Source organism: Aegilops tauschii, chromosome 5, assembly GCF_002575655.3.
Source record: "Aegilops tauschii subsp. strangulata cultivar AL8/78 chromosome 5, Aet v6.0, whole genome shotgun sequence".
Classification (NCBI taxonomy): Eukaryota; Viridiplantae; Streptophyta; class Magnoliopsida; order Poales; family Poaceae; genus Aegilops; species Aegilops tauschii.
Genome location: NC_053039.3, coordinates 453086055 through 453104147, shown reverse-complemented (window position 1 = coordinate 453104147; position 18093 = coordinate 453086055). Strand labels below are relative to the sequence as shown.

Below are 18093 nucleotides of genomic sequence, written 5' to 3'. Positions count from 1 at the left end.
GCACCTTTATAGTCACCCAGTTACGTTTTGACGTTTGGCACACCCAAAGCACTCCTACGGTATCCGGGAGTTGCACGATCTCATGGTCTAAGGAAAAGATACTTGACATTGGAAAAGCTCTAGCAAACAAAACTACACTATCTTTTATGCTATGCTTAGGATTGGGTCTTGTCCATCACATCATTCTCCTAATGATGTGATCCCGTTATCAATGACATCCAATGTCCATAGTCAGGAAACCATGACTATCTGTTGATCAACGAGCTAGTCAACTAGAGGCTTACTAGGGACACGTTGTGGTCTATGTGTTCACACATGTATTACGATTTCCGGACAATACAATTATAGCATGAACAATAGACGATTAACATGAACAAAGAAATATAATAATAACCATTTATTATTGCCTCTAGGGCATATTTCCAACAGTCTCCCACTTGCACTAGAGTCAATAATCTAGTTACATTGTGATGAATCGAACACCCATTGCGTCCTGGTGTTGATCATGTTTTGCCCTAGGGAGAGGTTTAGTCAACGGATCTGCTACATTCAGGTCCGTGTGTACTTTACAAATATCTATGTCTCCATTTTGAACACTTTCACGAATGGAGTTGAAGCGACGCTTGATATGCCTGGTCTTCCTGTGAAACCTGGGCTCCTTTGCGAGAGCAATAGCTCCAGTGTTGTCACAGAAGAGAGTCATCGGGCCTGACGCATTGGGAATCACCCCTAGGTCGGTAATGAACTCCTTCATCCAGACTGCTTCCTGTGCTGCCTCCGAGGCTGCCATGCACTCCGCTTCACATGTAGATCCCGCCACGACGCTTTGCTTGCAACTGCACCAGCTTACTGCTCCTCCATTCAAAATATACACGTATCCAGTCTGTGACTTCGAGTCATCCAGATCTGTGTCGAAGCTAGCGTCGACGTAACCCTTTACGACGAGCTCTTCGTCACCTCCATAAACGAGAAACATATCCTTAGTCCTCTTCAGGTACTTCAGGATATTCTTGACCGCTGTCCAGTGTTCCTTGCCGGGATTACTTTGGTACCTTCCTACCAAACTTACGGCAAGGTTTACATCAGGTCTGGTACACAGCATGGCATACATAATAGACCCTATAGCCGAGGCATAGGGGATGACACTCATCTCTTCTACATCTTCTGCCGTGGTCGGGCATTGAGCCGTGCTCAATTGCACACCTTGCAATACAGGCAAGAACCCCTTCTTGGACTGATCCATACTGAACTTCTTCAATATCTTATCAAGGTATGTACTCTGTGAAAGACCAATGAGGCATCTCGATCTATCTCTATAGATCTTGATGCCTAATATATAAGCAGCTTCTCCTAGGTCCTTCATTGAAAAACACTTATTCAAATAGGCCTTTATACTTTCCAAGAATTCTATATCATTTCCCATCAATAATATGTCATCCACATATAATAAGAGAAATGCTACAGAGCTCCCACTCACTTTCTTGTAAACACAGGCTTCTCCATAAGTCTGTGTAAACCCAAACGCTTTGATCATCTCATCAAAGCGAATGTTCCAACTCCGAGATGCTTGCACCAGCCCATAGATTGAGCGCTGGAGCTTGCACACTTTGTTAGCATTCTTAGGATCGACAAAACCTTCCGGTTGTATCATATACAACTCTTCCTTAAGGAAGCCGTTAAGGAATGTCGTTTTGACGTCCATCTGCCATATCTCATAATCATAGTATGCGGCAATTGCTAACATGATTCGGACGGACTTCAGCTTCGCTACGGGTGAGAAAGTCTCATCGTAGTCAACCCCTTGAACTTGTCGATAACCCTTAGCGACAAGTCGAGCTTTGTAGATGGTCACATTACCATCCGCGTCCGTCTTCTTCTTAAAGATCCATTTGTTTTCTATGGCTCGCCGCTCAACGGGCAAGTCAGTCAAAGTCCACACTTTGTTTTCATACATGGATTCTATCTCGGATTTCATGGCTTCTAGCCATTTGTCGGAATCCGGGCCCGCCATCGCTTCTTCATAGTTCGAAGGTTCACCGTGGTCTAACAACATGATTTCCAGGATAGGGTTGCCGTACCACTCTGGTGCGGAACGTGTCCTTGTGGACCTACGAAGTTTAGTAACCTGATCCGAAGCTTCATGATCATCATCATTAACTTCCTCCCCAGTCGGTGTAGGCACCACAGGAACATTTTCCCGCGCTGCGCTACTTTCCGGTTCGGAAGGGGTGACTATCACCTCATCAAGTTCCACTTTCCTCCCACTCAATTCTTTCGAGAGAAACTCCTTCTCAAGAAAGGACCCGTTCTTGGCAATGAAGATCTTGCCTTCGGATCTGAGGTAGAAGGTGTACCCAATAGTTTCCTTAGGGTATCCTATGAAGACGCATTTTTCCGATTTGGGTTCGAGCTTTTCAGGTTGAAGTTTCTTGACATAAGCATCGCATCCCCAAACTTTTAGAAACGACAGCTTAGGTTTCTTCCCAAACCATAATTCATACGGTGTCGTCTCAACGTCTTTCGACGGAGCCCTATTTAAAGTGAATGCGGCAGTCTCTAAAGCATAGCCCCAAAATGAGAGCGGTAAATCGGTAAGAGACATCATAGATCGCACCATATCCAATAGAGTGCGATTACGACGTTCGGACACACCATTTCTCTGAGGTGTTCCAGGCGGCGTGAGTTGTGAAACTATTCCACATTTCCTTAAGTGTGCACCAAACTCGTGACTTAAATATTCTCCACCACGATCTGATCGTAGGAATTTTATTCTCCTGTCACGTTGATTCTCAACCTCACTCTGAAATTCTTTGAACTTTTCAAAGGTTTCAGACTTGCGTTTCATCAGGTAGACATATCCATATCTACTTAAATCATCAGTGATAGTGAGAACATAACGATATCCTCCGCGAGCCTCAACACTCATTGGGCCACACACATCGGTATGTATGATTTCCAATAAGTTGGTTGCTCGCTCCATTGTTCCGGAGAACGGAGTCTTGGTCATCTTACCCATGAGGCATGGTTCGCACGTGTCAAATGATTCGTAATCAAGAGACTCCAAAAGTCCATCTGCATGGAGCTTCTTCATGCGCTTGACACCAATGTGACCAAGGCGGCAGTGCCACAAGTATGTGGGACTATCGTTATCAACTTTACATCTTTTGGTATTCACACTATGAACATGTGTAACATCACGTTCGAGATTCATCAAAAATAAACCATTGACCAGCGGGGCATGACCATAAAACATATCTCTCAAATAAATAGAACAACCATTATTCTCGGATTTAAATGAGTAGCCATCTCGAATTAAACGAGATCCAGACACAATGTTCATGCTCAAAGCTGGCACTAAATAACAATTATTGAGGTTTAAAACTAATCCCGTGGGTAGATGCAGAGGTAGCGTGCCGACGGCGATCACATCGACCTTGGAACCATTCCCGACGCGCATCGTCACCTCGTCCTTTGCCAGTCTCCGTTTATTCCGTAGTTCCTGCTTTGAGTTACAAATATGAGCAACCGCACCGGTATCAAATACCCAGGAGCTACTACGAGTACTGGTAAGGTACACATCAATTACTTGTATATCACATATACCTTAGGTGCTGCCGGCCTTCTTCTTGTCCGCTAAATATTTGGGGCAGTTCCGCTTCCAGTGACCACTTCCCTTGCAATAAAAGCACTCAGTCCCGGGCTTGGGTCCATTCTTTGACTTCTTCCCAGTAACTGGTTTACCGGGCGCGGCAACTCCCTTGCCGTCCTTCTTGAAGTTCTTCTTACCCTTGCCCTTCTTGAACTTGGTGGTTTTATTCACCATCAACACTTGATGTTCTTTTCTGATCTCCCCTTCCGCTGATTTCAGCATTGAATATACCTCGGGAATGGTCTTTTCCATCCCCTGCATATTGTAGTTCATCACAAAGCTCTTGTAGCTTGGTGGAAGCGACTGGAGGATTCTTTCAATGACCGCGTCATCCGGGAGATTAACTCCCAGCTGAGATAAGCGGTTGTGCAACCCAGACATTCTGAGTATGTGCTCACTAACAGAACTGTTCTCCTCCATTTTACAGCTGAAGAACTTGTCGGAGACATCATATCTCTCGACCCGGGCATGAGCTTGAAAAACCAGTTTCAGCTCCTCGAACATCTCATATGCTCCATGTTTCTCAAAACGCTTTTGGAGACCCGGTTCTAGGCTGTAAAGCATGCCGCACTGAACGAGGGAGTAATCATCAGCACGTGATTGCCAAGCGTTCACAACGTCTTGGTTCTGTGGGATTGGTGCATCACCTAGCGGTGCTTCTAAGACATAATCTTTCTTGGCTACTATAAGGATGAGCCTCAGGTTCCGGACCCAGTCCGTATAGTTGCTGCCATCATCTTTCAGCTTGGTTTTCTCTAGGAACGCGTTGAAATTGAGGACAACGTTGGCCATTTGATCTACAAGACATAGTGTAAAGATTTTAGAGTAAGTTCATGATAATTGAGTTCATCTAATCAAATTATTTAATGAACTCCCACTTAGATAGACATCCCTCTAGTCATCTAAGTGAAACATGATCCGAGTTTAACTAGGCCGTGTCCGATCATCACGTGAGACGGACTAGTCAAAATCGGTGAACATCTCCATGTTGATCGTATCTTCTATACGACTCATGCTCGACCTTTCGGTCCTCCGTGTTCCGAGGCCATGTCTGTACATGCTAGGCTCATCAAGTCAACCTAAGTGTATTGCGTGTGTTCCGAGGCCATGTCTGTACATGCTAGGCTCGTCAACACCCGTTGTATTCGAACGTTAGAATCTATCACACCCGATCATCACGTGGTGCTTCGAAACAACGAACCTTCGCAACGGTGCACAGTTAGGGTGAACACTTTCTTGAAATTATTATAAGGGATCATCCTACTTGCTACTGTCGTTCTAAGCAAATAAGATGCAAAAACATGATAAACATCACATGCAATCAAATAGTGACATGATATGGCCAATATCATTATGCTCCTTTGATCTCCATCTTCGGGGCACCATGATCATCTTTGTCACCGGCATGACACCATGATCTCCATCATCATGATCTCCATCATTGTGTCTCCATGAAGTCGTCACGCCAACGATTACTTCTACTTCTATGGCTAACGCGTTTAGCAACAAAGTAAAGTAATTTACATGGCGTTATTCAATGACACGCAGGTCATGCAAAATAATAAAGACAACTCCTATGGCTCCTGCCGGTTGTCATACTCATCGACATGCAAGTCGTGATTCCTATTACAAGAATATGATCAATCTCATACATCACATATATCATTCATCACATCTTCTGGCCATATCACATCACATAACACATGCTGCAAAAACAAGTTAGACGTCCTCTAATTGTTGTTGCAAGTTTTTACGTGGTTTGTAGGTTTCTAGCAAGAACGTTTCTTACCTACGTATGACCACAACGTGATTTGCCAATTTCTATTTACCCTTCATAAGGACCCTTTTCATCGAATCTGTTCCGACTAAAGTAGGAGAGACAGACACCCGCTAGCCACCTTATGCAACTAGTGCATGTCAGTCGGTGGAACCTGTCTCACGTAAGCGTACGTGTAAGGTCGGTCCGGGCCGCTTCATCCTACAATGCCGCCGAAACAAGAAACGACTAGTAGCGGCAAGAAGAATTGGCAAACTCAACGCCCACAACTGCTTTGTGTTCTACTCGTGCATAGTAACTACGCATAAGCCTGGCTCATGATGCCACTGTTGGGAATCGTAGCATAATTTAAAAAATTTCCTACGCTCACCAAGATGCATCTATGGAGTCTACTAGCAACGAGGGGAAAGGAGTGCATCTACATACCCTTGTAGATCGCGAGCGGAAGCGTTCCAATGAACGTGGATGACGGAGTCGTACTCGCCGTGATCCAAATCACCGATGACCGAGTGCCGAACGGACGGCACCTCCGCGTTCAACACACGTACGGTGCAGCGACGTCTCCTCATTCTTGATCCAGTAAGGGGGAAGGAGAGGTTGATGGAGATCCAGCAGCACGACGGCGTGGTGGTGGATGTAGCGGGTCTCCGGCAGGGCTACGCCGAGCTTCTGCGAGACGGAGAGGTGTAACAGGGGAGGAGGGAGGCGCCCAAGGCTGTGTGTTGCTGCCCTCCCTCCCCCCCCCCTTTATATAGGCCCCTGGGGGGCCGGCCCCTGGGAGATGGGATCTCCAAGGGGGGGCGGCGGCCAAGGGGGGAAGGGGTTGCCTTGCCCCCCAAGGCAAGGGGGAAGCCCCCCCACCCTAGGGTTCCCAACCCTAGGCGCATGGGGGGAGGCCCATGGGGGGGCTCCCAGCCCACTAGGGGCTGGTTCCCTTCCACTTTCAGCCCACGGGGCCCTCCGGGACAGGTGGCCCCACCCGGTGGACCCCCGGGACCCTTCCGGTGGTCCCGGTACAATACTGGTAACCCCCGAAACTTTCCCGGTGGCCGAAACTGGACTTCCTATATATAATCCTTCACCTCGGGACCATTCCGGAACCTCTCGTGACGTCCGGGATCTCATCCGGGACTCCGAACAACTTTCGGGTTTCCGCATACATATATCTCTACAACCCTAGCGTCACCGGACCTTAAGTGTGTAGACCCTACGGGTTCGGGAGACATGCAGACATGACCGAGACGCCTCTCCGGTCAATAACCAACAGCGGGATCTGGATACCCATGTTGGCTCCCACATGCTCCACGATGATCTCATCGGATGAACCACGGTGTCGAGGATTCAATCAATCCGTATGCAATTCCCTTTGTCAATCGGTATGTTACTTGCCCGAGATTCGATCGTCGGTATCCCAATACCTTGTTCAATCTCGTTACCGGCAAGTCTCTTTACTCATACCGTAATGCATGATCCCGTGACTAACGCCTTAGTCACATTGAGCTCATTATGATGATGCATTACCGAGTGGGCCCAGAGATACCTCTCCGTCACACGGAGTGACAAATCCCAGTCTCGATCCGTGCCAACCCAACAGACACTTTCGGAGATACCCGTAATGCACCTTTATAGTCACCCAGTTACGTTGTGACGTTTGGCACACCCAAAGCACTCCTGCGGTATCCGGGAGTTGCACGATCTCATGGTCTAAGGAAAAGATTCTTGACATTGGAAAAGCTCTAGCAAACGAAACTACACAATCTTTTATGCTATGCTTAGGATTGGGTCTTGTCCATCACATCATTCTCCTAATGATGTGATCCCGTTATCAATGACATCCGATGTCCATAGTCAGGAAACCATGACTATCTGTTGATCAACGAGCTAGTCAACTAGAGGCTTACTAGGGACACGTTGTGGTCTATGTGTTCACACATGTATTACGATTTCCGGACAATACAATTATAGCATGAACAATAGACGATTATCATGAACAAAGAAATATAATAATAACCATTTATTATTGCCTCTAGGGCATATTTCCAACAATAGCGGTCAAGAGTGCCATCGGGATGAAGCTTGTGTTTGAAGACCCACTTCCCGGTGATCACGTTGGCGTGCCGGGGACGGGGAACAAGCTGCCAAGTCCGGTTCCGCTGCAAAGCGTCAAACTCCTCCTGCATCGCGGCCATCCAGAGGGGATCATGGAGAGCGGCCCGAACCAAGGACGGCAGCGGAGAAGGGGCGGACGTCGAGGCGGTGCAGACGTAGTCATCCGCAGAGTAACGCGAGCTCGGGCGGAAAACGCCTGTACACGAGCGCGTGACGGGGCCGGCTGTGGGAACAGCCGCGGGTGGTGGCGAAGCAGCAGGTGCACCTCCAGAAGCCGGTGAGGCCGCCGAGGCGTCCACGGCAGCCACGGGAGAGGCGGACCGAGCTGGAGACGGGGCCGCGGCGTCGGGTGACCGAGGTGGCGTCGGGGCAGTGGCCGCGGCGTCGGGTGACCGAGGTGGTGTCGGGCAGCGCCAGGAGAGGTCGACCCAGCATGCGGAGAGGGGGACCGAGGCGGCGTCGGCGCGGCTCCAGGCGAGGCCGGCCCATCATGCAGAGACGATGGGGGCGTCGAGCCTGAGGAGGGAGCCGTGGACGTCCCTGATCCAGAGGAGGGCGCCGCGGGCGGGGATGCCGGAGCACCCAAGGCCGGTAGCGGGCGATGGCGCGTAGGGGAACCCGCCGCGAGAGAGGAAGACGGCGCCACCTGTTCCTGTGCAAAGGGAAAAACAAGCTCATCAAAGTACACGTGCCGAGAGGTGATGACACGGTGAGACACGGGGTCATAGCAGCGATAACCCTTAGTGTTGGTCGGGTAACCAAGGAAGACACATGGAATGGAACGAGGAGCGAGTTTATGAGGTGCGGTGGCGGTGGTGTTAGGGTAGCAACGGCAACCGAAAATGCGGAGACCATCGTAGGAGGGAGGAGTGCCATAAATAAGATGGTGTGGCGCATAGTTCCAGTGTGGACGACATGGTCGGAGGTTAATGAGGAGGGTGGCGGTGGAGAGGTTATCTGGCCAGAACTGGGAGGGCATGTAGGCATGGAAAAGAAGGGTACGCACACACTCATTGAGGGTGCCTAGGATGCGCTCGGCACGGCCATTCTGCTGGGAGGTGTATGGACACGTGAGGCAAAACACGGTGCCATGGGAAGAAAGAAGATGGCGAATGGTGAGGTTGTCAAATTCTTTTCCGTTGTCGGTCTGAAGTGCGAGTATGGGTCACCCGAACTGTGTGGAGACATAAGCATAAAATGCAATGAGGGCCGCGGGAACATCGGATTTCCTACGAAGAGGAAACGTCCACACAAAGTGAGAGTAATCATCCAGTATAACAAGATAGTAGAGATAACCAGAATTACTGGATACTGGAGAGGTCCATACATCGCTGTGAATTAACTCAAACGAAAAAGAAGCAACTATGGAGGAGGAACTAAAAGGAAGGCGAACATGTTTGCCTAACCGGCAAGCTTCACGGGAGTGAGCGGCCGTTTTATTACATGAAAAAGAAAATCCTCTCATTATTTGACGAAGTGAAGAAGTGCTAGGATGCCCAAGACGAGCATGCCAAATATCGACGCCGGCGGAAAGAGCTCGAATACCACCCGGAGATGATGGCGACTGAACTGGGTAGAGGTCGTCGGGACTGCCACAGCGGTGAAGAATCATCCTGGTGCGAGCGTCCTTAACAGAAAAGCCAACTTCGTCAAATTCCACAGTTACAGAATTATCACGAGAAAGATTACGAACGGAAACTAAGTTCTGAACTAGGTGAGGAGAAACAATGACATTATTAAGAGAGAGAGAGAGGTCTAGAGTTAGAGGGAAAGGGAGCAGAACCGACATGAGAGATGGGAAGACCAACACCGTTGCCGATGATGATGCGGGAGGGAGTGGAAGTGGGATAGAAAGAGGAGAGGTTACCCGGGTGAGCGAACATATGAGCGGTGGCACCGGAGTCCATAATCCAATCGCCGCCAACACCAGAGTAGGGTGGCGGCTGCTGAAGCGCCGCTAGGAGCGCCGGGTCATAGCCAGGGGCGCCGTACGCGCCAGGGGTGCCATACGCGCTATAGGGGGGGCGGCAGGAGGGGCGGGAGGGCCGGCGTAGGCGCCGAGGGGCACGGCCAGGAGCGCCTGATGCGTGCTCGGGCGGGGGCCGAGGATACCCAGGGCGGGGGGCCGCGGCACCGGCATGCTATACGCATGCACGACCCTCGTCCAGGGGTTGTAGCCTCCGGCCCAGGGTGGCGGGGGCTGCTGCCCGCCGTAGCGCTGCTGGGGAGGTTGACCACCGCCGCCACCACCTTTCCCTCCTCCATGGCACTGACCACCAAGGCCGCGGCGACGGTTGCCGCCGTTCCCACCGTTGTGCGGCGGTTGGGGCGGCTGAGGCACCGGCGGGGGCTGCGGGTGTGGCGGGACGGCCGGAGGACGAGGCGCCGATGGTGGTGTAGGGGCGTCGTGGGAGAAGCCGGCAGCGAGGGCGGTGTGGGCGGCGCGGGTGCGAAGTTGCTTCATCCGCCGCTCCTCAAGACAAAGATAGGCCACCGCCCGCTCGTAAGTGGGGTTGGCCATGAGGGTGAGGTTGGACGCGGCGTTGCCGAAGTCTTCATTGAGGCCGGCGGTGAGTGTCGAGAGGAGAAGCTCATTGCCCACCTTGAACCCGACGTCGTTGAGCTCGTCGGAGAGGGTCTTGAGCCGGAGACAGTAGGCGTCGATGGTGGAGTCGTTTTGGTGACACCCAAAAAATTCCTGATGCAAGAAAACAATCCGTTGAAGCTTGTTGTCGGTGAAGAGGCCGTTGATCGTAGTCCACACCGTGTAGGCATCGTCCCCATCGTGAACGACGGTGTGGAAGATGTCTGGAGAGACGGTGAGGAAGAACCACCAGATGAGGGTGGCGTCGATGGCCAGCCAGTTGGCGTCGTGGTTGCCGACGAAGAAGTTGGAGAGGCCGTCCACATGATCACGAAGATTGTACTCACAGAAGAGAAGGTTGAAATAGGTTTTCCAGGCATAGTAGTTAGCGGAGGTGTGGGAGAGGATGATGGGAACGTGATCGGTGAGGTGGATGTTGCGGATGTCGGCGGCAAGGGGCTCTTCGGGCTCGGTTCCGTAGGAGGAGTCGAACGGGTTGCTCGGACCGGACGAGGATGACCTGGCCGACATGGCTGCGAGGTGGTTCGGCGGCGCGGGTGGAGCGGCTCGGGGCGGCGGGTGGAGCGGCTTGGGGTGCGGGAGGGGAGGAGGGGTGGCACAGGGGAAGGGCAGCGGCGCGAGGGGGGTAGATCGGGAGGAGGCGGCGCAGAGAGAGGGGCGGCTCGGGCTCGGTAGGGTTTAGGGTTTGGGTGGGCGGCGGCTCTGGGTGGAGGGAGAGCGGCGACTCGGGGTTAGGAGGGAGGGGAGGAGGGTGCGGCGGAGGGGTGTGGTGGGGAGGGAGGCGGCAGCGCGGGCAGCGCAAGCGGCGGCGGCCAGGAGAGGCGACGGCGGCGCGGCTAGGGCTGGGATCGAGGGTTTAGGCTAATACCATGTAGAGGAATAGGATGCAACTCTCAATGTATTGATTGGGTGCATATGCACAAGTATATATAGTACATAGGGCAAGTCATATCCTCAACTATACACAAGGAGGAAGACTTGGAGTACAAGAATACTTGTGCTAAATACATATGTCAACACAATGCTTTATTGACTATATTGTGCAAATATAACAACTAGAAAATAAAGTGATGTAAACATGGGACTCCTATATGCCAAAACTAGCCTTCCAATTTCAAGGAGCACATTATGGGAAAGCACATCATGAAAACTCTGGACGATGCCATGCAAAACCAAATCTCAATCATTTGGTGACGCTGCAATGCTTTAAATACCCATCGACCATAGCCCCTTTAAATGGTGTATGTGTCCGCATTCACTAACACAACAACCAAAGCAACATCCCACTCCCACCACCACCATATGCCAATATAAAGCTCTTGGGAGTTTGCGATTTATACTAATTCATAGCCAGTTTCATTTCATAAGTTGCTAGAGTGGGTAGGCTGCCTAATCATATCGATTGGTCTCATAGTTTAAGATCTGATTTGATCGCGTGTTCACTTGGTTTTTAGGATTTGTTAACGATCAGTGTTTTTTTTGTGGTGGTCCTAAGTCCTTATTTATTTAGTTAGTTAGTTAAGACCATCATTTGGTGAGTTCATTTGAGATCGAACTACCTCAAACGGCCGAAAGTGATTGGAGTTGGAACTTGGGCAAGACTAGGCATTGGAGGCATACAGGACCATGTATGAGCAATTTTACTATACCCCACAAGGTTAAAGGTACTTCAGTTAACTGGTAGTTGGCGACCGACAGCCTTACGATCCAAATGGTGCACTTGAAGATCTGGCAATCCGATCCGGTTTACGAAGTCCACCACCAGATGCCAATATAAAGGTCTACTTGAAGATCTCAGAGTGCCACTCCGAAAATTCAAAAACTTCAGCATGACAATGCAAAGAACCAACTAGTCCAGAGGTAATAAAGGAACACATAAGGAGAATTAAAACAAAGACAGATATTGAGATCTAAGATCCCAACTACTGTTAAAATATTAAGTCACGAGAGCAACTGGTGACAATAGGCAAAATCCCCCAAAAAATACTTAACAGAACCAAGAGCAACTGCTGACAGAGTGACAGAAGATGACTAGAACATTGAATTTTACTGACAACTCAAACAATTGCTGCCAGGCAAAAGTATGGTCAAGAGCACTGCAGATCACAACAAGGAATCGGATCCATAACTAGAATAGGAAAATGTAGAATCTTATCTATGAACTGATTAAGATTCAGATAATTGACAAGTCGGAAAAATCATGGGAGATGATGCATAATAATTCAGATTTCAAACAAACACCCAGGCTTCAGGGTTCCACTACAAAAATTTCAGAGACTTGGCATGAAAGGACAGAGCACCATCCCAGCAAAAAAAAGTTGAACGGAGAAGCAGAAAAAGGTCAAAAGCAGTGTAAATCACAACAAGGAATCAGATCCAGAACGAGAATAAGAGAATGTAGAAACTTATCCATCAACTGCTTAAAGATTCAGTTGGTGGACAAACGAGAACAATCATGGGAGGTAGTACTCCCTCTGTAAAGAAATATAAGAGCGTTTAGATCACTAAAGTAGTGATATAAATGCTCTTGTATTTCTTTAAAGAGGGAGCAATAGACAAGTGAGAACAATCGGGGGACATGATGCAGAATAATTCAGGCTTCAAACAAACACCCAGACACTGCAGACTTTGGGTGCCACTTCCACTGCAAAAATTCAGAGACTTCGCATGCCAGCACAGAGCACCATTGCGGCCAAAAAGATGAACAGAAAAACATACCAAAGGGCCAGGATTAAAACAGATTGGAGTACTCCGATGTGTCCAGCAATCGCAGGCAGACGAGACAAAACGGATGACCCAACAGCAGCAAGAGAAGGCAGCAAGAAGGATCAGACTGCTGTCCTGTCACCCTCAAATCGGCCAAAAAAGATGGATCCAATCCAGCTGCAATTAGAGGCACTTTCAGTCCCCTTTACAGGCAACTCAAAACTTTCAGAAAACGTCATATAAAGAAGACGGAAATTTTAGAAGGCTCACATCGCTTGATACAGCGGTGCACAACCACAAACAAAGAAATGACAAAGACCCCAAAGTACGCAACAGAACAAAAAAGCTGTAGAAAAAAGTCCCAAAAAATTTGGCAGAACCAAGCAAGATCAACCTGCTGACAGACAAACACTTGACAAGAATACTGAATCTTCCTGACAGCTCCAACATTTGCTGCCCCACAGCAAGTGGTCAACAGCACTACAGATCACAATTCACAAGGGAGAACCGGATACAGAACTAGAATCAAGATTGTACAATCTTATCCATCAACTGATTAACATTCAGACAATCAAGAAAAAAAATTATTTTTTTGCCGCGGGATAATTCTGACATGAACCAAACATCTGGGTTGCCCCACAAACATTCAGAAACTTCTCATCATCGAACAAGGCACCATCCCAGAAAGGGTGTTAAGCACAGGAAAATTTGAAAGGGACAGGATTAAAAAAGCATGTATAGATACCCATTTCTTTCTTTTCAACACCATATATATTGAGATCTCGGTTGGATTCTTAAAACTAGCACTTGGAGATTCCGCATGATCTTATCCATCAGCTGATAAGGCACGGTTACTGACAGGCATCAAATGTTACTCAGAAAATTCAGAAACTTCCGCAAGACAGCGCAGAGCACCGAGCAATCCGCAAGTTGACAGAGAACGCGTCCAGGAGCAAGGTTAACACGAAGGAAGACAACCGAGTCTAGTACCATTTCCTTTCAACATTTTTATAGCTCATGTTGAGATCTAAAATCCTGAAGAGAAAATTTAAAAAAAAAACATAACCAAAGAGCACATAATAGGGAAAGCACGTCATGAAAACTCCGGGCGATGCCAAGCAAAACCAAATCCCAATCAACTGGTGACGCTGCAACGCTTTAAATACCCATCGACCAGTCTTTAAATGGTGTATGTGTCCCTCTTCACCTGCAATGCGAGCACGTGCGCGTATTCACTAACACAAGAACCAAAGCATCATCCCACTCTCACCACCACCATATGCCAATATAAAGGTCTTGGAAATTTGCGATTTACACTAATCCATAGCCAGTTTCATTTGATAAGTTGCTAGGGTGGGTAGGCTGCCTAATCATAGCGATTGGTCTCATAGTTTAGGATCCGATTTGATTGCGTGTTCAATTGGTTTTTAGGATTTGTCAACAATCAGAGTCTTATTTGTGGTGGTCCTAAGTTCTTTTCTATTTATTTATTTAGTTTTGTGCTTGTTGGTGATAAGACCATCATCTGGTAAGTTCATTTGAGATGTCGGACTGCCTCAAACGGCCGAAACTGATTGGAGTTGGAACTCGGGAAAAACTAGGCATTGAAGGCATATAGGAATATTTGTGAGCAATTTTGCTATACCCCTCAAGGTATTGGGTGCGTACTGGTAGTTAACCGCTAGTCGTAAGATCCAAATGGTGCACTTGAAGATCTGGCCATTTGATCCTGTTTACAAAGCCCCCTTGGTCAATGACTAAAGATTTATGCGCAACTTTGTGTTTGTCATCCAGTCGTACACTGGGGAGGATTTGCATGTAGAGATCTCTGTCGCTCTGAGCCAAACAGAGGGACATAACACAAGTGGCGAAGAGCAGCGGATATCACAAGAACAGGAAGGAATCGGTCTAGAAGGAGAATAAGACAATGTACTAATTAAAGATTCAGATAATGGAGAAATGAGAGCAATCATGGGAGATGATATCCAAATGAGAAGTATCAAGGGGGATGATGCATAATAAATAATTCAGACTTGAAACAAACACTCGGACACTTCAGGGTTCCACCACAAAACTTAGAAAATGGAATCATTTTTCTTGCAACCAATGGGTGCATTTCAATATCTACACGTGATATTCTTCGATGCATTCTGCGTCCTAGTGTATTTTCTAGGCTTGAAACTGTTTTTTGCCTCTTAAATCTTAATGTGTTTTTAATCATGCTGAAACAAAGAGTTCGCTCACTGTGACTGAAGAGCAAGCACGGCACAGTACATCACCAAAAGAGTTCGCTCACTGTCCGAATTGCTGCTGGGAAGTAGTGTAGTGGATACTGTACAGAGAACCAATATACTTGTGCATTTTCCCAGCATCACAATCTCCAACTGTTGCTGCCATAGCAAGGGATCAGACTGCTGTCCCCATCAGATCTGGCAAGAGGGAGATTTTCTCCAAAACCAAAACACAGGCACATCATGGGGAATAAACAGTTGCAAGAACGAACTGCAGCAAACACACAAACTGGAGTATCTCCAACAATCGCTGGCACAAGACAAGAAGGATAACCGAAAAGCAGCAACAGAATGTTTTCCAGCAGTAGTACAATCATATCCGTGAACAGTCAGTCAATCTTGTTGGTAGTGCTGCATCTTCACAACATTCTGTGATGTCAACCTATTGCTGCCAAAAAGAGGAGACAGACTCATGTCACACTCGACACCCAAAAAAGATGGATCCAACTACAGGCAGGCTTCAGAATTGGAGGCAGGTGACAAAACAACTTTCGGCAGAAAACGTCATGTCGCTAGATACAGCGGTGATGGTGATCCTGAACAAAATTGGAAGATCCCAGAGTAGTTTATAGCAGAACCAAAAGGGACAGACAAAACCCTACAAAAGTAAGCGTCTGCTGCCAAACAGATGACCAGTGCTGAATCTTGCTCGCAGATGAAGCATTTGCTGCCACACTACAGTGGTCAAACAAAAGCCCACAGATCACAATCAAGACTGTAATCTTATCCATCAACTGCGTAATAAGGTTCAGAAAATAGGCAAATACTAGAAGCCATGGGATCACTCAGATTTCGACAAAACATGACAAGACCCCAGGGCTCCACAACAAACATTCAGAAACTTGGCATCACAAGACAGAACATCATTCCAGCGACAGAGTGAATGAAGCAGAGAAGCATTCAGAAACAAGCATGCATCGAGACCATCTTCTTCCTTTCAACAACACCATATATATTGAGATCTAGGTAGGATTCTTAAAACAGCCACGGGCACGACACTAGGTACATTCGACAGAGACTGAATTACTATTTGCATAAAAACGAAGCAACAGAGGGCGGTCCGAGCACAGGACCCTACAGAAAGAAGACAAGACTAGCAACTTCACCACTCGGATCCAGGACAACGACTAGATGGGACTAGAGCTACCATTTCTACCACCACCAGCAGCAGCAGCCTGAAAGAGAGGGAGGGACTACCAAGGGGCTAAACTAACAGCGAACATCCATCATCGATCGGTGACGCCAGCAATGAGCGGCAACGGCCACGTTCCAGAGACCCCCTCCCCCTGCTGCTGCTGCTTGGCGCGCCGCTTCACTCGTCGCCCTGCACACGGCAAAGTTCAGACGCAGAAAGTTTCAGAAACCAGCGTCGCTGTTTGATGTGACAGAAGTTCAGAACGGATCGACAAGTTCCAGAAGGAAGGAAACGGCCCGGGTGGGTGTTGACGGCCTCACCTCGCTGTCGTCGTCGTTCACCTCGGACTTGGACTTGTCAGAGTCGCCGGACGCCTCTCCTGCCTGCAACGGAGAAGACGAAACAGCACGGCTCAGTACCACAATGCTTGAGTGAGACAGTTCTGGCGGCTGTGTTTGGAGAGGACGGGGATGTGGAGATGGGGATTACCTGTGGGTTGTTGTAGGCGTCGATCTTCTTGGTGTACTCGGCCTTGAGCTTCTCGGCCTTGGCAGCGTAGGGAGCCTTCTCCTGCAATTCATTCAAACAGCGGGCAAATGTTAGTGCGGTGCAAGACAATAGGTCTCAGGATAACCATAAGCACAGCACAAGAGGAATAGTTGAACAAATTGTGAGAAATGACAGTGCAGATATGGACATTGCAAGAACGGGCGGTGACACCAGTTTGAATTTACGAACATGGGACGTACAATTGTAACGAGGCAGCACATTTGAAACACAGCGAATAATAATAAATTTGAACAACCAAACTGAGCATAGGCAGAGATCAACAATTGCATATGCAGACTAAATTGCACGAGCAGGCACAGGCAGCAGTTTGAATCGATTGACACGGGGCGCCCAATTTCTACATTTCAACACAGCGAATCGTAAAATTCGTACGACTAAATTGAGCGCAGGCAGCAGATTCAACAATTGCATATCGACTGAGTTCGAAATCTAACTGACTAACTGGGTCAAACACTAGCCAAACTGAGACGGAAACAAGTAAACCAACACACGGGCGACCAAACTTCCATCACATCGCCGAGCAAGCACAGATATCAGACGGAACAGACCACCGAATAGAGCGGTGACAGAGAGGGGAGGGGAGGGGAGGGGAGACGGGCAACTTACAGCATCACTCAGGGACTTCCACTTCTCACCACCGGCCTTGCCAACCTGCGATTCAACCAACCCAAACCAAATCAGGACACAGAATGCACAAGGAAACCCATCTCAGCAGCGCCAAGAGTTGGAACGAACAGCACGAGACAGAGGCGCTTACCACGGAGACCTGCTTGACGTCGGGGTGCTTCTCCTTGTACTCCTTCCTGAAGGTGTCCCTGCGGAAACGAAACCAGAAGGGGCCTCGGTCAGGACGCGACGCCACACCACAGAAACAGCACGAATCGAAGACAAGGAGGTGGGATCCGAGGCTTACATGAAGACGAAGAAGGCGCTCGGGGGGCGCTTGGGCTTGTTGGGGTCCTTCTCGGCCTTGCTCTTCTTCACCGCGAGCCTGCGCCAACATGAGCAGACGAAATCAGAAGCCGACGCGTAACAGCAGAAGGGAAACCCGAGCAGAACCACCACGGGAAACGAAACGAGACGGGGAGAGGAGGAGCGAGGGTCGGGGTCGGGGCACTGACCTGGAGTCGCCGGCGCGGGAGCCCGCCTTGGCCTTCATCCTGCCGCCGGCCGCCAACCTGCAGCAACCACCACCGACGCAAACGATCAGAGCCCGCAGAGGCCGAGATCACGGGGAACCAACCGATCTAG

The 18093-nt window shown here is 48.9% G+C and overlaps 1 protein-coding gene across 2 annotated transcripts in view; it reads right to left on the bottom strand.

Moving 5' to 3' along the window:
* Positions 1-18093, bottom strand: part of LOC109777091 (high mobility group B protein 3) — a 54710-nt gene that overhangs the window by 36208 nt on the left and 409 nt on the right. The window contains exons 2-8 of one of the 2 annotated variants that reach the window (XM_020335743.4): positions 17964-18020; positions 17756-17833; positions 17600-17657; positions 17449-17493; positions 16762-16842; positions 16593-16655; positions 16066-16461 (exon numbers count right to left, since the gene is read on the bottom strand). In XM_020335743.4, coding sequence (XP_020191332.1) covers positions 16450-16461; positions 16593-16655; positions 16762-16842; positions 17449-17493; positions 17600-17657; positions 17756-17833; positions 17964-18001 — 375 coding nt within the window. In that variant the 5' untranslated portion in view covers positions 18002-18020 and the 3' untranslated portion in view covers positions 16066-16449. Of the gene's footprint in view, positions 1-16065; positions 16462-16592; positions 16656-16761; positions 16843-17448; positions 17494-17599; positions 17658-17755; positions 17834-17963; positions 18021-18093 lie in introns of those variants that run through there. The other variant, XM_073498111.1, reaches the window with a different exon arrangement.